General features: G+C 39.0%; 1 protein-coding gene across 2 annotated transcripts in view; it reads right to left on the bottom strand.

The window, feature by feature from the left end:
• Window positions 1–5,793: 5,793 nt before the first annotated feature.
• The window catches only part of LOC106152443 (discoidin domain-containing receptor 2), a 64,403-nt gene continuing 45,462 nt past the window's right edge, over window positions 5,794–24,734 (bottom strand). For both annotated transcript variants that reach the window (XM_013526022.2, XM_013526028.2), the window contains 9 exons: window positions 21,614–21,761; window positions 12,446–12,976; window positions 12,039–12,203; window positions 11,406–11,798; window positions 10,875–11,158; window positions 10,408–10,535; window positions 9,714–9,911; window positions 9,161–9,395; window positions 5,794–8,788 (listed from right to left, as the gene is read on the bottom strand). In XM_013526022.2, coding sequence (XP_013381476.2) covers window positions 8,456–8,788; window positions 9,161–9,395; window positions 9,714–9,911; window positions 10,408–10,535; window positions 10,875–11,158; window positions 11,406–11,798; window positions 12,039–12,203; window positions 12,446–12,976; window positions 21,614–21,761 — 2,415 coding nt within the window. In that variant the 3' untranslated portion in view covers window positions 5,794–8,455. The remainder of the gene's footprint in view (window positions 8,789–9,160; window positions 9,396–9,713; window positions 9,912–10,407; window positions 10,536–10,874; window positions 11,159–11,405; window positions 11,799–12,038; window positions 12,204–12,445; window positions 12,977–21,613; window positions 21,762–24,734) is intronic.

Consider the following 24,734-nt stretch of genomic DNA (forward strand, 5'->3'; position numbering starts at 1 on the left):
TTGCTGCTGCGACTCGAACCGGCGTCCGTGCGTCTGCTGGTTGGCAAGACAGCAGAGTTACCACGCAGCCACGACAGCTCCGTTGATACGATGTCTTCGGATGGAAACTTTCAACCTCGTCACGGAGAGCGCCAGATTTGGTGTACATGTGTAGACCTGCTGTCGCAATCGATAATCCTGGTGCCGCATTTCAGCCCACGCAACCCCAGTCCCCGACATGAACGGTAAAGTTCGTGATGTACACGAAGTCGTGTTTGACAACCCGACTCGGAGCTCGGAGTTTGTTCTATACTAAGATTGTTTTTGGCTTTACCCATGATATTAAAGAGTACAGGGGGATCAGAGGCGGTGCACAACAGGCGGGTTTTACTTTTAGCGAGACCAAAAGAGGAGAGAACAAAAAAATACAAAACATTCAAGTGTTTAATTACTGGCGGCGATTGCAGCCATGGGAATTTGGAGTAAAACATATATTTGGCAAATAATTCCGCCGAGGAGATATCGTTTTTCTACCGAACACGGTGAACAGGTGGTATGACGTGCTGTTGTACGGCCGGAAAAGCTACAGAATCAAAACAAGTTGGATCGTATTCATTGATAGGCCTGCTCTGTACGTTCCTAGTGAGATGACTTCGGATGCTTTTATTTTCATTTGGTTTTCCATTGAGATAACGTTTGGTTTCACCTTTGACGTTTTAGAGCACGATGACGTCCACAGCCGTTCACACCTCGGCGGTTTTAGTATTGAGTAGTCTTTACTCTTTCCAATGTCGACTGCGGACCGTATGAACATATGAACAGTCTTGAGAACCAAGGGCCCAAGATAGGAAAGGAGGGGCATAATGAGACAAAACGTGTGCCTGATAAAAGGAGTAGAGGTGACGCGACTTTTGTAAAAAAAAAAAAAAAATCAGAAGTTTTCTCTCTGCTAATCCCACCAAAAAGATGGCACATTTTGATGAAATGCAAGCCACACGGAGTTAGTTATAGCTCAATTTAAGTTCGAGATCTGTGGCACCAATATAAGGACTTTTAACTGAAGAGAAAGGAAATAAAATTGTCGACGCAGATGTAAACTTTCTAAAGTATACCGTATTATTATGCAAAAGGTAATTTGCTAGGTCCCACGGGCGCCCTCATTCGTTCTTGTCTGGTGACATCCCGATTCAGGGGCCAGGTCGTTGTCGTGATGGACTGACGTGCCTCATCCGGGACTCGAACCCGTGACTTTGCGTTACCAAGGTTGATGACGCTTTGGATGTCTCATTTACATCCATGCACGCTACCGACTGCTCCGTGACGGACCCGCCCACCCTCCGTACGTGCGAGTTTCCTCTTATAGTAATCAATCGCAATTTTTAATAAAAATCAATTCTGGCAAAAACACTCACACCGTTGCTGCTGCGACTCGAACCGGCGTCCGTGCGTCTGCTGGTTGGCAAGACAGCAGAGTTACCACGCAGCCACGACAGCTCCGTTGATACGATGTCTTCGGATGGAAACTTTCAACCTCGTCACGGAGAGCGCCAGATTTGGTGTACATGTGTAGACCTGCTGTCGCAATCGATAATCCTGGTGCCGCATTTCAGCCCACGCAACCCCAGTCCCCGACATGAACGGTAAAGTTCGTGATGTACACGAAGTCGTGTTTGACAACCCGACTCGGAGCTCGGAGTTTGTTCTATACTAAGATTGTTTTTGGCTTTACCCATGATATTAAAGAGTACAGGGGGATCAGAGGCGGTGCACAACAGGCGGGTTTTACTTTTAGCGAGACCAAAAGAGGAGAGAACAAAAAAATACAAAACATTCAAGTGTTTAATTACTGGCGGCGATTGCAGCCATGGGAATTTGGAGTAAAACATATATTTGGCAAATAATTCCGCCGAGGAGATATCGTTTTTCTACCGAACACGGTGAACAGGTGGTATGACGTGCTGTTGTACGGCCGGAAAAGCTACAGAATCAAAACAAGTTGGATCGTATTCATTGATAGGCCTGCTCTGTACGTTCCTAGTGAGATGACTTCGGATGCTTTTATTTTCATTTGGTTTTGCATTGAGATAACGTTTGGTTTCACCTTTGACGTTTTAGAGCACGATGACGTCCACAGCCGTTCACACCTCGGCGGTTTTAGTATTGAGTAGTCTTTACTCTTTCCAATGTCGACTGCGGACCGTATGAACATATGAACAGTCTTGAGAACCAAAGGCCCAAGATAGGAAAGGAGGGGCATAATGAGACAAAACGTGTGCCTGATAAAAGGAGTAGAGGTGACGCGACTTTTGTAAAAAAAAAAAAAAAAAAAATCAGAAGAAAGGAAATAAAATTGTCGACTCAGATGTAAACTTTGTAAAGTATACCGTATTATTATGCAAAAGGTAATTTGCTAGGTCCCACGGGCGCCCTCATTCGTTCTCGTCTGGTGACATCCCGATTCAGGGGCCAGGTCGTTGTCGTGATGGACTGACGTGCCTCATCCGGGACTCGAACCCGTGACTTTGCGTTACCAAGGTTGATGACGCTTTGGATGTCTCATTTGCATCCATGCACGCTACCGACTGCTCCGTGACGGACCCGCCCACCCTCCGTACGTGCGAGTTTCCTCTTATAGTAATCAATCGCAGTTTTTAATAAAAATCAATTCTGGCAAAAACACTCACACCGTTGCTGCTGCGACTCGAACCGGCGTCCGTGCGTCTGCTGGTTGGCAAGACAGCAGAGTTACCACGCAGCCACGACAGCTCCGTTGATACGATGTCTTCGGATGGAAACTTTCAACCTCGTCACGGAGAGCGCCAGATTTGGTGTACATGTGTAGACCTGCTGTCGCAATCGATAATCCTGGTGCCGCATTTCAGCCCACGCAACCCCAGTCCCCGACATGAACGGTAAAGTTCGTGATGTACACGAAGTCGTGTTTGACAACCCGACTCGGAGCTCGGAGTTTGTTCTATACTAAGATTGTTTTTGGCTTTACCCATGATATTAAAGAGTACAGGGGGATCAGAGGCGGTGCACAACAGGCGGGTTTTACTTTTAGCGAGACCAAAAGAGGAGAGAACAAAAAAATACAAAACATTCAAGTGTTTAATTACTGGCGGCGATTGCAGCCATGGGAATTTGGAGTAAAACATATATTTGGCAAATAATTCCGCCGAGGAGATATCGTTTTTCTACCGAACACGGTGAACAGGTGGTATGACGTGCTGTTGTACGGCCGGAAAAGCTACAGAATCAAAACAAGTTGGATCGTATTCATTGATAGGCCTGCTCTGTACGTTCCTAGTGAGATGACTTCGGATGCTTTTATTTTCATTTGGTTTTGCATTGAGATAACGTTTGGTTTCACCTTTGACGTTTTAGAGCACGATGACGTCCACAGCCGTTCACACCTCGGCGGTTTTAGTATTGAGTAGTCTTTACTCTTTCCAATGTCGACTGCGGACCGTATGAACATATGAACAGTCTTGAGAACCAAGGGCCCAAGATGGGAAAGGAGGGGCATAGTGAGACAAAACGTGAGCCTGATAAAAGGAGTAGAGGTGACGCGACTTTTGTAAAAAAAAAAAAATCAGAAGTTTTCTCTCTGCTAATCCCACCAAAAAGATGGCACATTTTGATGAAATGCAAGCCATACGGAGTTAGTTATAGCTCAATTTAAGTTCGAGATCTGTGGCACCAATATAAGGACTTTTAACTGAAGAGAAAGGAAATAAAATTGTCGACGCAGATGTAAACTTTCTAAAGTATACCGTATTATTATGCAAAAGGTAATTTGCTAGGTCCCACGAGCGCCCTCATTCGTTCTTGTCTGGTGACATCCCGATTCAGGGGCCAGGTCGTTGTCGTGATGGACTGACGTGCCTCATCCGGGACTCGAACCCGTGACTTTGCGTTACCAAGGTTGATGACGCTTTGGATGTCTCATTTGCATCCATGCACGCTACCGACTGCTCCGTGACGGACCCGCCCACCCTCCGTACGTGCGAGTTTCCTCTTATAGTAATCAATCGCAATTTTTAATAAAAATCAATTCTGGCAAAAACACTCACACCGTTGCTGCTGCGACTCGAACCGGCGTCCGTGCGTCTGCTGGTTGGCAAGACAGCAGAGTTACCACGCAGCCACGACAGCTCCGTTGATACGATGTCTTCGGATGGAAACTTTCAACCTCGTCACGGAGAGCGCCAGATTTGGTGTACATGTGTAGACCTGCTGTCGCAATCGATAATCCTGGTGCCGCATTTCAGCCCACGCAACCCCAGTCCCCGACATGAACGGTAAAGTTCGTGATGTACACGAAGTCGTGTTTGACAACCCGACTCGGAGCTCGGAGTTTGTTCTATACTAAGATTGTTTTTGGCTTTACCCATGATATTAAAGAGTACAGGGGGATCAGAGGCGGTGCACAACAGGCGGGTTTTACTTTTAGCGAGACCAAAAGAGGAGAGAACAAAAAAATACAAAACATTCAAGTGTTTAATTACTGGCGGCGATTGCAGCCATGGGAATTTGGAGTAAAACATATATTTGGCAAATAATTCCGCCGAGGAGATATCGTTTTTCTACCGAACACGGTGAACAGGTGGTATGACGTGCTGTTGTACGGCCGGAAAAGCTACAGAATCAAAACAAGATGGATCGTATTCATTGATAGGCCTGCTCTGTACGTTCCTAGTGAGATGACTTCGGATGCTTTTATTTTCATTTGGTTTTGCATTGAGATAACGTTTGGTTTCACCTTTGACGTTTTAGAGCACGATGACGTCCACAGCCGTTCACACCTCGGCGGTTTTAGTATTGAGTAGTCTTTACTCTTTCCAATGTCGACTGCGGACCGTATGAACATATGAACAGTCTTGAGAACCAAGGGCCCAAGATAGGAAAGGAGGGGCATAATGAGACAAAACGTGTGCCTGATAAAAGGAGTAGAGGTGACGCGACTTTTGTAAAAAAAAAAAAAAAATCAGAAGTTTTCTCTCTGCTAATCCCACCAAAAAGATGGCACATTTTGATGAAATGCAAGCCACACGGAGTTAGTTATAGCTCAATTTAAGTTCGAGATCTGTGGCACCAATATAAGGACTTTTAACTGAAGAGAAAGGAAATAAAATTGTAAACTTTCTAAAGTATACCGTATTATAATGCAAAAGGTAATTTGCTAGGTCCCACGGGCGCCCTCATTCGTTCTCGTCTGGTGACATCCCGATTCAGGGGCCAGGTCGTTGTCGTGATGGACTGACGTGCATTATCCGGGACTCGAACCCGTGACTTTGCGTTACCAAGGTTGATGACGCTTTGGATGTCTCATTTGCATCCATGCACGCTACCGACTGCTCTGTGACGGACCCGCCCACCCTTGTACGTGCGAGTTTCCTCTTATAGTAATCAATCGCAATTTTTAATAAAAATCAATTCTGGCAAAAACACTCACACCGTATTATTATGCAAAAGGTAATTTGCTAGGTCCCACGAGCGCCCTCATTCGTTCTCGTCTGGTGACATCCCGATTCAGGGGCCAGGTTGTTGTCCAATTTTGAGTATTTAAGTACTATTTTGGTTGGAAAGCGATTACAATGAATGATGATTTCTTTCACTTGTTTTATGTGTACCAACTGGTAAAATATGTTGTAATTACAATTGACAAGACATTGGTTTCTGATAGTGATACATGAGCATCGATTTCAATGACTGTTGAAAATTTGACTTTTTTAACGATTTCAATGATCGGTGAAAATTCAACTCCTTTAATTAATTACTTAATGTAGCGGAATAACACGAGGAAGAAAATTTATGTTTCTTCATAACTTTATTTCAATTCTGATCAAGTCGTATATACATTATATACATCTCCCCGTTAACTGACATAGCATGTGTATTGTACATTGCTGACATACAAAATAAACAACTTTTAATAGATAGTATAATGTGAATAATACACTGTTACTAAACTCACCATTCTTTCTAAGTGAAATATGAATAATGAGTACAGCATTATAAAAGCTCTGTGTAGATATGTAAACTGATAATACCTGAAGAGAATCAACTTTGAGAAAACGTGATCGGCAACAAAATATTTGGGACATATCTTAAATGTCCCTGGTCACAGTGATCTAATTATGAAACAACATGGAATAAAACTCAAATTGTGTGCGTAAAAGTTTCTCCGACTTCAATGCCCTCTTCTCATTTCAGCTTTAAAATGACTATAAAATATGCGGTGCAGTGATCTGGATGGTGAAATGTAAGTAGAGAAATGGCACCGTGTTTTTTAAAATCAAGTGTTTGTAGCTTAACATTCACTGGTAAATCAAAACAATGACTTACAAGACATTAAAATAGCATATCAGTTTCACTGTGTCGTGCACTTTTTGTCGCATACTTATGCACTGTTTGGCATTTTAAAAAGCAAGCAAATAAAAAAAAAATCAAGCAAAAATACATTAAATTTGTAAAAAAGACACACTTCTGAAAAAGAACTTGCAGCAGAACGCAAGGCATGTATTTTGACAGGCACCTGACTTCTTACATTTGAACCAAAATAAAACAGAACACAGTTCAAACGTGACCATAAGAATAAGAAATTACACATGATTACAATGGTATACTTTTCTACACATCTAACTGATGCAGCATTTCAACGAGCCCATTATAAATTTAATGAATAAAAGCAGGAGTTAGTATTTATTATGAAAATTGCCGTTTGACAACACTGCCCTCTTTCTTTATACAGCCCTCATAAAGCAAAATACAAAAACCAAATGAAGAAGTTGACTGCATTACAACATGCAGAGACGCTAATAAATTATTCTGCTAAAATCACATTAAAACCAAATGAATGCCACCTAGTTTTAGTTAAAAAACTGGATCGTGCTGAACGCCAGTTGCTGTAAGTGCAACACAGCAATAAAGTGTATGCCAGTCCTGGATAGATTAAGAAAAAAAAAAAAAAACACTTTGGTACAACACTACCTACAAATGGCGTATCAGTTGATAGCTCTACATATAATGTGCCAAGTCTTCTTTTATAAAGCAATGTGTCATGTTTTTTTCAATAAATCCACAATAACAATGGGACAGTTAAACATGGTCCATAGTAACCAATTATAGAAGAGACGTTCCACTGGCAATGTTGGATGGACACATGACTCTATAAAATATACCATAAAATATAATACCACCTAATAATGATAAGAATAATAAATCTATATTGAAATCAGCTTTGTTTACTAGAAGCTGAAGCACCACTGCAAGTTATCACCCAATATATCTTCATAACTATACAAATACTTGTATCAATCAATGATAAAATTAAATATAAGTTCTTGACTTCCAGTTACCTGCTGGTGTTATGAAACCAAATTTACCCACTTTGCAGGCGAGCTCACAATTTTTTTCTGAAACGTGGACTGCAATTTGTCTTTTTTATGCTCAGGGCCATTATCTTCACTGTTTATGTTTTAATGCAGTCTAAAGTATCCTGAATATCAGAGCACATTGCAGTTTGACTGTTCCCCATTTTCCAATCTTTGTTTTCAATCCTTGTTTTATATAAACCTGAGCTAGAGTGACAGCAGCTGCTAGTTAACTGTTACAAGGTAGATGAAGGAGACAGACTTGAAATTTTACTCGGTATGAGCAGGGCCCCATCCTCAGCATCTCTATTACCCTGACCCATCTCACCATTTAAACAGATACTTATTTCATAATTCAGAAACTTCATTGGCATATGTTGGTTCATATCATAGATTTTTTCTGCAATCCAAGCCCATCTTAATTTGCATGCAGAAACAATATTCTTGTAATGAAAAGACAGTGTAGCAAGCTTAGGCTTGTGTTGGTACTTTAATAAATGCAGAGCTTATGAAGCATTTGTGATTAGCTTTTGCCTACACTGTAAACCCCCACGTATGGGGTAGGATGCTGGGTAACATTACATTCTTTTATGGTGTTGCAGAATTATCAACACCATGGTCTGAATGCCTTGGGTTTTGAGACCTCAGTCCTGCTTTAGTGAAATGGTTTCACCACTACGAAGAGGGCTGTGTGCACACAAAGAAGCTGGTATATAGTTCGAAGCAGCATCAAATGTGATTTATCCTCTCCTGTTTTGTTCATTTTCAGCCTGCAGCAATACCTTGCCTTTCACCCATCATCCAAGATTGTAATGACTAGGCTTACCTCTTCACTCAAACAAGCAGACCCCATCAACAGTCTTACCAGTTCTTACAGGGCAGTTGTGCTCTTATTCACATCAGTTTGGCAAACATTTGACTGTCTTGTTATCACTAATTCACTAATTAAATGAATTCCACCAATCACTTACATATTTCCCATTTCCTGGACAGCAAGCAGGTTACTTGTTCTGCATCTCCAAAGGCAATCCAATTGGCTTAGATTTCAACCAATCATTTACCCATCTGACATTTTCTGCACACCACATGGCAAAGCATCAACACACAGGTAGCTTGTTCTGCATCATCTTTTCCTCCTTGGGATCATAACCCATACTCTTCCTCTGCAAGAACATGTGAATTTCCTTGAAAGCTGGACGTTCCGTTTCCACGCGGTTCCAGCACTCCTTCATCAAGTCATATATCTCCCGAGGACAACATGTCGGTTGAGGGAGATACTGGATTTTGCCATCGTTGCGGTAAAAGTGACCGCAATTTTCAATAACCTGTTCATCAGTGTACATTTCAAATGGTTGCTCTTTAGCAAATGTCAGAATTTCCCATAATGTAACTCCAAAGGACCAAACATCGCTCTTGGTGGTAAATTTGCCCTATAAATAGAAAAGTAATATTTGTGAAGTGCATGTTTACAACTTTCATAACTTCTGATCATAATCAACAATGAATGAACCCAATGAAGGTTTAAAATGCAAGTAAAAGGTTTAACACAGGATGTCAAACTGTAGTTAATCAGCATAAGATGATACACTTTAACATGTAAAAATAGCAAAGATGGAACTACATCAACCACAACAACAAAACACTTGTATCTTCATTATATAACAATAAAAATATTCATTTGCAACTTTTAGCTGGATGTTACAGTTAAATTTATACTAAAAAAACAACTTTGAATCTACAAGCGATAAAAGGAACACTTCTATTTCTGAACTTGTATAATGATAAAACATTTTCTCACGTACCAGCAAAATACTCTCCCATGCCATCCACCTAATGGGTAATACAGCCCTGCCCTCTATCCTGTAGTAGTCCGCACTGTACAAGCTGCGACTCATGCCAAAATCAGCTATTTTGATAGTGTAGTAGTTGCCAACTAGACAATTCCTGGTGGCTAAATCGCGGTGGACCATGTTCAAGGATTCCAGGTACTTCATCCCAGATGCAACCTGTGCTGCCATGTAGACCAGACCACCATAACTGGAAAGATAAAGAGGGAAACAATGGCAGTCAAACTGATAATTTATTGTCCAATTTGATTCTCATTTACTTTCTTAATTTTTTGATGATCAATTTATTATTTATCCAGTCTTTGAAATGACCCACATTTCTGCTGCTATGTTCAACTTTTACATCACTCAACTCTACGTAACATTCCAGAACTAAAAACATTTGATTTTAATTTGGCAATGTTCACAAGTTCCACATGACTTATTCATGATAAATGACACTTCCAGTAATGAGGTTTTAGACAATGTACCCAACTAACTGTATATATACATATCAGTTCTAGTTTACCTGATGGTCTTGGCATGGGTCTGCCTGGCCAAGGTGCTCTCTGCCACATGTTCTGCCAGGAACTGGTTCAGATCTCCATACTTCATGTACTCCACAATCATACACATGGGCTCATCATTGGTGCACACACCCAACACGTGGACAATGTTGGGGTCCTTGAGTCGGGACATGAGGTTTATTTCTTTCCTAAAGTCATTTCTGCAATGCACAAAAACCATATTGTTGTATTACTGCATTGAGCTAATTGTATATTAATATCGACGGCAAGTTTGTGCAGTTTTCATTCAGGTTGGCAGACGACAAATGCATTCTGTTCAAATGTTATTAAAATTTCAAACATTTTGCATCTGCTAGCCCAACCAGTAAATATATCACGCATCTGATTATTTTAATGACAATACTTGGAAATAACAAGAAAATAGTTCAAAATTGTTTGTTAACAAATAGTATTCAAGCAATTTAAAGTTCACATTGTTTTCTAAAGCATCCAATAAGAGGATGTTTAAGTTCTAAAATTTAGACCAACCCACTAATGAAAGGCATGCACATGTTCAACAAACAAAGTAAACAGGCCTTTTTGAAGACAAATTTAAATGATAAAAGATGACTTTTTTAGGAACTGGTAAGTGCAGGATATAACAAGATCTAAATACTTGCACCTGAAATTTTGAATGGGAACACAGCTAATTCTTACCTGGCTGTTTCATCAGCGGTCTTTCTTAGCACCTTGACAGCCACTAACAGAGACTTGGAGGCCGTTCTGTTGGAATGATAGTCATCGCCAAGCAGCTCATTCAGATGCATACACTCACACAGATGGACCTGGAACACAGGAAATTTAATAAATAAATCAAGGTTTCAAATGTAATTGGTTAAAATTGCTTACCATACAATATTTTAGTCTTAGATGAAAGAAATTTTAATCCATGTAAAACAAATTTTAACTTCAGTAATTAATATCTGAATTAATGTGAAGGTTCCTTACAAAAAATCTCTATTTGAATGCAAAGAACATCATATCGTCTGTACTCATTCTATTTTGTTTGATTAGGTAAAATTTTCAGTCAAGTAACATGACCAATAGCTGTTGACAAACTCTTTTCTCTCTGTAGATTATGCATCATCCATTTCTACATTTATTTTTCATCTCAGAACCCCTACCTCTCCAAACTGGCCTTCTCCCAGTTTTTCAATAAACTTCAAATTTTCTCTGGGTAGCTCCATGACCGTGACATCCTCCCTGTAGAGGAAGTCTGGATTGGGAGCAGCATACACATTGTTCCCGCTCACCCCCTGAATGTTCATGATGTCCGTCAAGTCAGCAGTAGCATAGAAATTGTTGTCATCTTCTGCAGACAGGTTGTTCTCTTTTTCTGGGGGGAGGGCGACGATAAGTGGCCGGGAAAGGTCTGGCACTGCATATTCTCGGGACGTGTTGGTGCAATCTAAGATATAAATAACAAATGGTTTATTTTTTAAAATTTTGAACATTAATAAGAATGTACCGTAACTGGACTTTTGAAAAATTGAGAGACAAATAATGTCAAAATCAAAGAGCTACATTAGGATTTTTACACATGCTAGTCTGCTTGTAGACATTTCTACATAACTTCACAGTTTTTTAACAAAATATCTTTTTCTAAATAAATAAATAAATAAATGAATAAATATAACAATACAGTGGGACTATACCTGAAGAATATTCCACATTATTTCTAGGTATATCTGGAAGTTTACGATTCTGTATACAATCCTTGGGCTCATTGTATATATCAGTTTTTGACTTCTCTGGGTCAGAGTCGGCGTCACATGGAGGGACACAATTATACACAATCCCATTCATTACTTTCCCATTGCCAAACGGCTGGCGCAGGTCGTTCAGGTTAACAGCCACTTGGCCGTTATTGCAGGGTTTGAGTTGGCGCTGAGCATTTCTTTGCTTCTGGCGCCGAGTGTGACAGATGATAATGGCGACTACTATTAAGATGAGCAGCAAGAGTGCCCCCAGAGCTCCACATATGCTCCCAATGAACTGGTCGTCGATGGTGTTTGTTGGACGATGGACAGTAGGGGTCTCTGTGGTGCCTGAACAAAGAACATCCAAAGAACATTAAAATGTTTGTTTACAAGATGACATATTTGAGCTGAAACCCCTTTTTAGACAGGTAAATAATGTCAATACAATTTCTCTAATATGAACGTTATTCTTTAACTGCATTCACTGAAAGATATCAAAACACTGTACACAACAAAAAAAATGTATCTGCAGAAATCTGTGTTTCTGATTACTGAACAGATAAAGTCTGAAATCATGGTAATAATTACCTCCTAGTGTATGGTCATCACTGGCACCCCCTTCACTGCCTTTGCCTCCATCTTTATCTCCAGCGTATGGAGTGGAATCAGATCCTTTGTGTCCTGCTACTGTGGTGCTGGGGACAGTTATAGACATGGGCCCCACCTCCTCACTGACATTGATTTTTACAATTTCTGAAAAAATATTGAAAATAATTAATATAATAAAAGATTAAATCTTAAATGTGCTGTGCACTGCAGGTACAGGAAAAGTGGTAGTGAAAGAAAATAGTTTTTCAAAGTAATTTGTGTATTAAGGACACAATAACAAAATTGAGGAGATGTTAAGATTTGTTTCACTAACAGACGTCAAATATAAAAGTTATTAGCTTCAGCTCATAATATCATCCATAACATAGGTTAAACCATTTAATTACCTGATGAGAATGAGATTTCACTTATCATGAGCCACTTGGCATCGAAAAACAGCTGCATTTTGACATATTTTCCAATACGGTTGTTGAGTTTGATAATAACAGGTCTGGCATACTCCATCAGCGTGTCTCTCATGTACTCGAACCTCACTGGTTCCTGGTTGTAATACTTCCCTCCAACGCTGAAATGAATCACTGCAGACTTGAACACACGGACTTCCTTAGAGAACATATTGTTACAGTGAAGCTGGACGGATGTAAAGTTCCGCACTGCGTCAAACCTGAACAGAAACTCCACAGGTCCTGGAGTCGTAGAGGTGGTATCGTTTTTCCAGCCCACCCACTCGTATCCCTTCATGCCCAGCTCCTGGGGGTCGAGGCGGAAGTTCGACTGACCTTCTTCACCATCAAATAACTGCCCCATTCCATTGGACAGGTAGTTGTTTTCTGTTTTACCATCATAGGTGAAGTCATACAGATCCACTTCCATTCCTCTTCGTTCGCCTTGAGCAACATTGTATGACACCACACCCTCTGAAAAATAAACACAACATTTAATACACCTTTTCATTTTACTTGACTTACGCCATGTCAATTTAAACTAAGTGCTGTATTCATGATATAAATTTTATCAAAATAACATTCGAGTACTACAAAAATGTAACATCAGGCTTTATTATTTGAAACTGAATTAAGATTTTATCAAAATTAGCAAACAGTATTAGTTCTTTCAACTGTAAAACAAGACAGCATTTAATGTGTGAAGCATTTCCATTTGTACTAGATCTTCTTGGTTGCATTTGATCAAATTATCAGCATCTCAGCACAATTTGTCTCAACCTGATTGCATTCCCCTCCACAACTAGCATCATTAACTGGCTCATTTTTCCCTCCAGGGTTTTTAAACTAAGTTTTGTTCTGCAGACTTGTATCTGCAGTATCATGGCTGACACATTTCCCCTAAAAACCGTCCATTATCAACATATCAATTTTTCAAGCAGCTGTTCCGAGGACAAATGATCTTAGTTAGGTTGTCTTAAATAACAAAATTGAATTTGCTTTATTTCCTTCACAGATATGGGTGACAGCTAATGTAAGCCCCTGAGCTTTTAGAGATGATAACGAAGTTACTGTTTTGAATAGACACCTGCTTTTAAGGGCTTTTTTCCTCTCATTTCCCATCAGCATCTATTGGAATCAAGAATAAAAACTGCTGGCTAAGATGCTAGGTCATGGGGAGACATTAACAAGTCACAGAAGTTGTAATAATTCTCTTCAGATCAGCAGATTGTGTTATTTGGATAGTTAATATTTGAAAGCAATTCTACATTTCAAAATTGACAAATCATTAAGTTCCTGTGTGTCACAGTGTTTACATACAATCCCAAATGTGTAACCCAAAACCAGCACCACAATGATGAACATCTTGGGTTATAATGACCAAATTTCTCTACATGTCAAATGGGCTATTTACATATTAAAATTATACACATAAGACTGTCTCCAAACAAAGCCCTCAATAGTATTTGCTGGTCAAGAATGCTGACTAAAATAATTCAAAATCCTTAAATCCAACTTCATCCTGAGCCAACTTTCCATCACTCTTCATCATCACAAAATTGTGATTTTCTTTCTAGCATGATGGATGAATGTAAGAATCAATACAGACAGCTTGGGTCCGTGGAGAGGCAGAGACTATGGAGAATGCCAATACCTTCTGGCAAATCCGAGCTGTTTATGTCAAATTTCTTCTTATACAACACAGTAGTCTATTAACCACAGAAAATTAAAATCAACATCATTTCTGAAGTTCTCTCTTTTCTTGCTGTGCGAGTACATAAAGAAAAACAAGTAGTTTAAGAGGCTGTTAAGTGATAGCCCTTATTTGATTTTAATGATGATCCCTATTTCACACAGCACCCCATTGTGACTGCATACCTTGAATTTGACAAAAAATTAGAATCAATACTATTGTCTGTCACTGTTGACGATGCCTCTTTTTTTCAATAACAGCAACTTTCCAAATAAACGGCAACTTTCCTAATAATCAATTTTTAAAAGCAAAATAATGAGATTGACTCTGTTACTAATTAAATAATTGGTTAAAATTTCTTCCTCAAATATTAAAAAAAGGACCTTTTACAGCAAGTGCCATGAAACCTTGCACCCATTCTGCTTCAGGTCAAGTCTGGCAACTTGTTTGTCTGGAACAGTTGTGACCACAAGACCAAGTGCCTTCAAAGTTACAATGAAATTTGACTGAGTAATCTTAGTGCTGAATAATGCATGTGTTTGTCTTGAGCAAATTTGATTTGATTTTTTTGAGGTTTGCTGTCTGCAGCATGGTGGTTTGCTGTCTCTTTCCTCTGGAGTTTTTTTAAGTGTAGTTTTGTTAGGACCTTTTACATAAGTGTGTTTTTTTTCTGCAAACAGCCTCAATGCTTGTATTTCATTGTAGGAAGCAATGCCTCCAAGTTACTATATAAGAAAAATCTTTTGCATGAATTTTTTTTTCAAATATCATACGAATCATATTTCTATTCAATAAAGGAACAGGTCAGGAAAGGTTGAGAAAACACAACCTTCAGTACTATTTATAAACTAATGAAAAAACTTATATGCCATGCAGACAACATGTTAAAGGTAATTCACAGAAACAAGAAACCTTAGTATCTTGGGCTATATAAGTGGCTATTAGGTGATTTAGCCTACCAGTGTGTTTAATGGACTGAGGATTCAAATATTAATGCAGAATTCACAGATCATTAGCCTGTTTGTCTAGTCTGGGCTGAAGCCAGGTCCAGGGCTATAGCACTCCCATTACAGAAGACATACACCTTAATATTCCTTCACTGGGGTCTCCTCAATAGCTGCCATGCCCATAAGCGTTGCAATAGTCATTTGGGTGTGGAAATCAAGTATGAAGATGCATGCAATTACAGCCATTTATTGGCTTGCGCTATTGAATGACATGAAAAACATCGAGCAGGATTAAGTTCTCAATGGCCCAAGATGTCCTTCATTCACATAAATTTAATCCAGAATTTCTTGACATTATCTAGGGATAATAATAGCCCCAAGATTAGAAGCAGCGCGGTTCCAGAGCTCCTCTGAAGAAGCTAAGAAAACAGGAGCCCGATCCAAAATCAGCAACCCCGGTGTCAGTGCCTCGCCTAAGTTCACCTCGGACTCTTTGTGAAAATATCAGCACGCTTAAGACAGTGAAACAGCAAATACAGGGAGTCGGTGGATCAGCTGTGCTCCTTGTGCCCGACTTCTCCCTGCATTATCAGACAGAATGCACATGTTTATGTTCCCTCCACACGATGTGGGAGGGCCCCTGATTAGATCATTGACTGGAGGCCGAGCATCCTCAAACACTTACCATCTATCATCTGAAACATGCTTTCCTTTCAAATGATCCAATTACCTACAAAATCTATTCCCCTCCCTTCCTCCTCCCCTACTTATTTTTTCAAATTGATTTTTCCTGGATGTCATGTCTGCCCCCTGTATCTGATCTGAAGATTCTTTCATCAAATATAAGGGTAAGCATCCCTGGGCTTAAAAAAGGTGACCAAATATTATAAGAAATACCATTCTGTAAAATGTTCAAATATGCCTTAGATTGTAATCGTAATGTACGCTTTTCATTTATTATATCAATCTTATTCATAACGTAAGACTGGTCAAGTTAGTTTAAATATTAACTATTCCAACGATCTTTTCAACATATAAATGAAACATATAAAATCTACAAAAAAAAAAAAAAAAAAAAAAGAATAAAAATGCATCAACCATAATGTTATTAGAAAAAAATTGCTCGGTTCACATTGGCATCACAGTCAAGACAAAATTCCTATGCCACCTTCTCTTTATAAAAAGGGTACAACAGCACACATCTACAAACTGACCCATCATGGCAGCAAGTGAGTCTCTGTGACAGGCATCACATTTATCATTTTAGAAAATACAAAACAAAACCAAAAAACTTTGTTCATAATCTTCATAATGTTTTCTCCTCCATACTGCAGTCTTTCCCCCTTGGGATACACTTCACTGTATTTCCAATTCATCTCAGTTTCTCCCCAATGCACTGAAGAACGATGCATCACCTCACGGCATATTGGCGCCTGCGGTCATAGAACGCTCTCTCACTGGGGAATGGGATTCTGGGTACTCTGCAGCCTTGTTCACCACAGAATTAAATGAACCACATAGTGTAATGAAATTCCTTATTTATTGTTCCCAAGATGCGTGGACTCGATAGCCCATGGCATATGTCCTTTGCCTACTTGTGAACTATGCAAGTTTCCACCCCCCCCCCTTTTCTCCCCAGGAGTGAACTAAAGCTAAGAAATGTTAACATCAATTTTTAACACAATGACATTATCAATTGTTCATGGTTATTCTTTAAAATACATATCCATCATAGTTCTCCAAACATATTCTTGAACAAGAACTTAGTGTTCAGTGATCAGTCAAAAGCTGATTGCATTAACTCATACAGAAACCTAGTGTGTTCCCTATAGGAAGTGACACATTCAATTTTGTCATTCACCAGTGCCAACTTCCATGAGATATTCTACAAAACAGCATCTTCAAATGAGCAAATATTATCTTTGGAAAACATAAGGCATAGAAAGTATTAAAAACATTTCTTTTTCCAAATATGAAAGCCCTAGTGAAATTAATCCTATTATCTGGCTTAATTTCTCCAGTGACTGACTCAGAGCAGCAGTTCCTATCACTGTTACATTCAATATTAGCCTCCCAGCCATAACACGGTGCATAACTAATCAAATTAGTGCTGCAAAAATAATCTGCCTTTTGGGAATCACGAAAAACAGAAAATCCAGTAGAAGTTAATGTTAACAGTAATGTCGTGAGGGGATGAGGGGGGGGGGGGAGAGGTGGGGGAGGGGGGGGTAGAGCGTTCTTTTCCTACCACACACACACACACACACACCCTTAACCATGTGCCTTGGTTACATATTGAATTACATGAAGACAGTTGCTCAATGGGCTTAAAAAAGGACCTCTATTTTTTAATGTATCTCCCCAACACCCACACACCAAATCATCATCCTGAGAAGGAACCTTTTCAACATTGTTCAACTTGCACAACCAGCGAAGCCCTAAAGATAGATGAGAGCACAAGATTGAAAGAAATTGAAAAGATATTTGGAAGCTGCTCATGCAAAGCCATGCATTTACAGAGAACCCAGTCTCCCATCTGAAAATCAATACAGCATTACAAAGCACGATTAAGTAAATTAAGTGAAATGGATATTGAAGCCTTCATAATTCCAGTTGTGAGTAAAGCCATTTATACAATTGCTTACACTTGTCAAAGGAATGCTTTGTTTTTTATTGGAACATATGATATTGTTGAATAATAAAAAAACAAAGTATTGGGTGACAGTCAGTGTGTTTGTCTTGTTCTGGCTGTTAGTTTGACGGACTTTGTGGGCAGCATTCAAAGCAAGCTAAAGAAGCTCAAATTAAGACAGTAACTGATGGCCAGTTATTGGGTTTCAGAGATGTTGAAGGTGGTATTCAAAGCAACATGAAGACAGGGAGGCAGGTACCCCCAGACTGGCAGCAATTGGTGAATCACAGATCAAATTCAGGAGACTAAGCTGTTAGGTAATTCAACATGGCTAGATGGTGAATCCCTAGCCCACAAAACGAGGTTTTGATTTTACCAGAATTGGTAATTGGACTGACATCTGCCGATCAAAATTAGAATATACATGGCTTTGATTTTGGAACCAACTGAGGATGGAAAAAATAGACATGGTGCATAAGTTGTAAACAAGGATTTGTCCACTAGCTTAAGTTTAATACTTTCCAATACTAATTATTGAACTTAGGTCTCTCTTGCAAATAAATATTTTTGAAGCTAATATAGTTCATGGTAATAAATGCTAGTAAAAATCACTTTGTCCCTGGCAACATTAGTTTCTGTGTTTCCAATACAAGTCTTGCAGTTTGGTGGCACAGTCAGGACCCACAACTTATCCAATTTCAAACCTGTCTGAACACGGCTATGCTTTCTCCCATCTATTTCTGTGCTACCAGCAATTGTGGATCTTTTTCTGTGTCAGGAGTCAGTCAGTCAGGAATATTTATCTTGCGATGGAGATAATGACTTGGCATGTTGTTGCATATTTAAATAACAGTATTGGCAAGTGGCTATCTCCGCTGGTCTCTCCTTAGGGAGGGTATGTTGCACATTATCAAATCAGCCCCAGATAAAGAAGGATCATCTCTCCACGAGGATCAGGGGGAAGACACTCTTTTTAGAAATTATCTGATTTGGTGAGGCAAAACAGGAGATGTGCCAAATTTTCTCTCCCGAGTTGCTCTCAATGATCATTTGTTTTATATATATTATGAAAAATGTATGAATGTGATAGAAAAAAATTTCAAAAATTATTTTGAAACAAAAAAGTATAAAAGTCAAAATGATTGGAACAGAAATAATATCAGAGAATTTGTCTACCATTCTCTTTTATCCTAGGTAAAAGAAAATCACACACACACACACACACATATATATATATAATTGTCTAGTATATGACTAATTTGGTAGAGATGTATTTAAAAAGAAATGGGGACTGCACAAAGGAAAAAATATTAATTTTTACCCTTGGTGTTGACAAAAACAAGGCACTAATCTAAAACTGTGAAAAGAAGCCCCAAAATGGCTGCCATGAAATGAAATCTCTGGCATATTGTAATGGGTTTTCTCAGTCCTGCCAGTCACTTATCTATCAACACTTGAAAGTTTCATATTGGTTACAGTGACAGGGGAATTGCTTCCTCTCATTCCCACATCCCTTAAAATCCCCTCATTTTTTATGCTTTCTAAATGTAAACATCAATATCAAAGAGAACAGATCCCTTTTTTTCCAATAATGACATAGACTAGGCCATCAGGCGAGGCCTCCAACAGTCTAAAAGTACATGACAGAGTTGTGGATGGTTAAATTTATCTGTACATTTATCAAATGTACAAATAATAAATTTTGCCCGTGACCCCTCAAACTTCTGGCTTTCCTAAATGTCAGATGCTTTTAATGCTCATGAGGTGCTATAACAACCATTTTTACTTCTTCATTAGCTAACACCTTGGTCTCTAAGAAACTTATCTAATCTTTCTATTAAATGTTTTCAAGTCATACTTGCAGTTTTTTCTTTTTGCCTGACGCAGAGCCAATTTATCTCCAATTCAATTATGAAATCACAGGAAGAAAAAAACAACCAACTCATTTTTGTTAAGGTTAATTGCATCGTCTTGGGGCATTTATAAAAATATATTTCTTCAAAAAAAGTGCTCTTTGCCAATAGCATTATCCTTTACTTGAAAATATTATACAGAGGGAGGGTGACGGCTCCCATGGCAATGCTGTCTGCAGCATTCTAGTGAGAGGAGTGGGTGACTGTAATCCAAAACATGTGATAAATACCCCCCATCCCCACCCTCTGGTGTCAACTGGATGGAGTCAAATAACAGGATGACACATTGATTAAAATTGACAGATGTTTCGATTCAATTAGCACTCACAGTTCAATACAAATGACATGTACTTTGAGGTATGGCAAGAGTTTTGGTGATGCTTTGATTCCAAAGTCAGTTGTCTGTGACCATCAGCCATTGTTTTCTCATTTGCCTGACAAAGAGGCAGCGGTGATCGATAAAGCTTTGCAAAGCTGTTCAGAAAACAATCTTTCTGCACTTTGGCATTAAGGTGGCCTGTCACAGCTGAATATAGTCATTAGTGATTTTTTTCTAAAAAAGTGGAGTCAGTTCAAGTTTTCAACAAAGTAAAGAAAAATTCTGCTCAAATCTGTAAAAAATGGGTTTCTAAACATTATTTTTCATTAGGACTGTAGAGGGCAAATGAATTTCACAGCGGGTTCCTATCACTGGATAATTTCAAATTCACATGCCACTGTGACACTATAATACAGGTTTGCATCAAAGTCCAAACCTTTCAATCACCATTTGCTCTGATACATTGGGAATGTCCGTCTGCCTCTAAATACAGCAGCAAACAAATCACAGCACGACCCTTTATGTGCCTGACTCTCACTGCTTGCTATCTAAAATATTTTGACATTCAAGTTTGGCATTTTTTGGGCTCCAATGCTAGCTACTGGATTTTCAAAGTTTTAAAGTGTGGTCACACTGGCAAAAAATAAAACAGTCTCTGAATTAAACAACTTGATGTTATGGTGTTAAGATAATTATAGTTAACAGCTCAGCAATAGTCCACCTGAACCCTTCGGAGTTTTAATCTCTCAAGTGAAGCCTTACTGGACAGCAGACTAACTGATCAAGACTAACTGATCACTAGACCTTCCACTCAGTACGGTTAAGAATTGGTTTTATCTTTGCCCATGTGAATGCACCTTTAAAACATCAATTCCGTCATCTTGGACTTTTTTTTACCTCTACAGCTGATCATATCACGCCTAATCAGATGTGCTCAGGTGCTCAGAGACAGTAGACGCTCACTCAATTACCTCCTTTTTGATACTGAGACCCTTCATTTCAGATTTTTCTTTTTTAATTTTGGAGGCAACAACTGCTCAGCTGTGCCATTATGGTTTGCAGGTGACTGCATTGAAAGATCGATGATGAGATTTCTTTCAAACGCACATAATGCCATAAGTAGTAGAGCTGCAATTAACAGAAGTCTAAGTAGTCTAAGTGCAGAAGGCAATGTTGAAAGGTTGCCTAGACACTTTTTGTGTTTTTTTTCCTTTCTCGCATTTGACATTTAAGAGCAGAAATGGATCTCCAGCAGAGAATCACTTGAACCAAGTGTAGTGTTTCTTAAAAGAGGGATTGGGACAATTGAATCTCATTCACTGCTCATGATATGAGTTTCTTCTGTAAATGTGTTTTAGCTTCATAAAAACTGAAATCAAATCTTTATCCAATCTTCCAATCTGTTGCCCCATCAACTTTGCGTAAAAGAACTTCTTCCTGTCAGCTCTTCAAAGTCAGTTTGCCAAAAACAGCAAGAATTATGTCTTTCACACAGCTATTTGACAATAGTAATAAAAATACGGATAAAAAATTTCCTCGTAATCTCCAGATTATCCAGGTGAACCCTAAATCAATATTTCTCCTTCTAATCCTCTTGGAGGTGTTACCTTTCCATGGGCATCCATACAGCTCCACCCTCATACAGACTGTGCGGACGTTGTCGCTGTACGGCACAAAGCGGATCTTCCTGGCTATGATAGGTGGATTCACCTCCCTTAGCTCTGCTATGTAGGTGTTGGTATTGCCTTGGAAAATCTAAAAGGCAAAATATGATTATTGTCATTATATCATTTACAAATTATCCAAAATTCTTTTTAGCATTGTATCGAATATGGAAATAAATTTCTATTGACATAGTGACTATGCGTTTAAGAAAATTTCAAAATGGCTATATATAATAATGGTTATAACAGAAATAGCTGAGTGCAATGCCTTGTGTATTGATGCACAAACTTGATTATTTCACAATTATATTCTGTTCATACACACTTTTTTCTCTGTACATCCATATATCTATCCTATTTAAATATTTGGTCTTCATCTCAATACAAGAAGGAACCCATCATACATTTACGAATAATGAAATGCGCTAAATAAAAATAATCAATAATCACCTTCATTAGACACGTTTCATGACAACAACATTAGGCACAAATCAATAAATCTTATATTCCCCACAGGTGACATTACATTCTGGGTACCTTAATTAAAGTCATAATAACTCTTCATTTTGGCCAAAAATTGGATTTTCCTGGAGTAAACGGCAATTTTCCCGTACTTACCAATGGTCAGCGACCCCATTCCTGCATTCAAAGTTAATCCAGGGTTTTTTTCCTAAACGTACGGTTTTTTGTTAAAATCTCTTAAGAGATTTTAACTGACGGAGCTCTCTCTGACATCGCATAGTCACTGTTGACCTACTTAAAACCGCGGGAAAAGCAGACAACAACAACACTATATAAGATTCATGAGATATATTCGTCTTTTTGTTAAAAATGCATTAATATCCACAATGTGTGCCGTTCTGGGCTTTTTGTTATCCGACGCACTGTACAAAAACTCGCAACTTACGTCTGCGTCCGCATTATAATGCATTTGGCGCCATATGTTATTTTGGTCTCGAATGAACGCGAGAATCCGCGTGACACCATTACGTCATTAGCAACGAATGCCTTGATGAAAGCTTCGAAAGCCCTATTGACAAGCACAGATTTTAGTTTTACTACAATAACGGCCGTTTTAGTGGTAAAATACAATAGAATATATTTCCATGCGTTGTTTACAATGTATTTCATGCGGAATTTTGAATCTCAAAGGAAGAGTTATTATTGCTTTAAATCAAGACGCATGGAATACAACACACGTTTTACTTACAAAGGTAAGTTTACAAAAGAGTAGAATCAAGCAGATATGCTGCATTCAGTTAAGCTTATAACTGAATCTGCTGTAGGTCTGAACTTTGAAACAGAAGAATCAGTTAAATTCAACAGTGTGAATTCCTACACCCAGTTTGCTTTACACCCCCCCCCCCCCCATCTCCCAATAAATGAATTTTGTAGCTTACATTCAAGACTAAAACCAGTTCAAAGTTTCGTCTTGTCTGAATGCGGTTAAAACAGATCGATACCTGAACAGGTAAGGGCGGTAAATCATCCATGACTTATTGTAACTGTAGGCAATACTTAAAGACAACACACCTACATAATGCTGTGTGTAATGGTGACAGGAGACACAGAGACATGATTTACACTAATGTGAAGCTTACTTCATATTGCATGATTACATGATTAGAAGAGTGGCATGTGGTTCTTTTTCTCTTTTTTTTCTGACACAGTGACAGATTCGTGATGTAGAGTATGACGGCAAGCAATTTTTCTGGGAATTTTCCCACATACTTCTGTGGGCCTCAGATGGTCTTTTCTCTTGTTTATGAGGGAAATGGGGTGACTTTGCTTCAATCTTTTTTGAAACCCCACCCTCCCTCTCCCCTGGATCAAATTAAGCATAAAATCACATTAGTTTCTGTAAAACTAGCACAGACCTTTGTGTTTGTTTTTTCATAATTCTTGGTGAACCTAACAAACAAACTGGTAATTGGAAGAGACACACCAATCTCTATACTGGAATGTGATCAGAGATCAGAAAGCATAATTTCATTCATTTCCAGCACAGCTTCAAACAGATAAAAGCTATGAGCAACACTGCTATTTACAATGCTAAACCCATCATTCTATCTCAGAGAGAAGGGATCCCCAGGGCCTCAGAGAAATGATATTTTCTAGAGAGAAAAAGGACCCTGCCAAATTGCTTTTTTACAGACTCGCTGGCTCCAAAGATGTCTACTGTGCACTGCGAACATCTTCAATTATTTGCAATGTCTGCAACCTCTCCAACAGACAGCATGGAATCAGCACTAATACCATGGAAAATTAGGAAGAATTGATTTTACACTTTCACTAAAGGTTAGAAAATGAAATATCAACACATTAGTTTGTAGCGAAGCACTGAGAAATGGAGAGACGCTAATGATAGAAATGGAATCTTCTGTTCCGTTATTACTCTTTGTCACCATTAACACATCTAGTGGGGCAAAACTAATGCACCAAATAAAGTTAGAACCTTCTAGATAACTAAGAGTAATGGGACTTTATGGGCCATTTCCTCTAGACTGCTGTCGTATCCGCTTCCACTCCCGGCTGTCATAATCATTATACAAACTTGTCTGCCGAATTAAACAAATTAGCCTACAGGATTCTGAATTTTTTTCTTCTTTGCTTGATTGCAGAGATATAATGAAGTAATTGAGCTAATTTCTCCATGATGAATGTTTCAAACTTGTTGGATTCAGCACAGCAAGTAAGCCTCTAACAAGTGTTGTGAGTCAATCCGCCAGGTGGGCGCCAACCAAAACACGAGACTGGCCGAGTCCAGAAATTAGGAGAGCATTTTGGATGCCTATCTCAACAAATGTCTTCAGGTTTAACAACATGTTCTTTCATTTCTTCACATGTCTATGCCCTACAGAAATGCTCGGACGTAACCCCTCCCAAGTAACCCCGGTCCTGATCTTAATTAAACACATTACTTGCCTGTAAGCAGAATTAATCTCTCTTTTATGATGACATTCTTTAAAGCAAATAATGATGTGTTCACAAATCAGCACCTGCAGCAATGACAGTGGAAGTAAACAACATGCTAACAGAAAATTTGCATTCTGGGAATCATGTT

This window comes from Lingula anatina, chromosome 3 (assembly GCF_051362555.1).
Source record: "Lingula anatina isolate TDL-2025a chromosome 3, LinAna3.0, whole genome shotgun sequence".
Classification (NCBI taxonomy): domain Eukaryota; kingdom Metazoa; phylum Brachiopoda; class Lingulata; order Lingulida; family Lingulidae; genus Lingula; species Lingula anatina.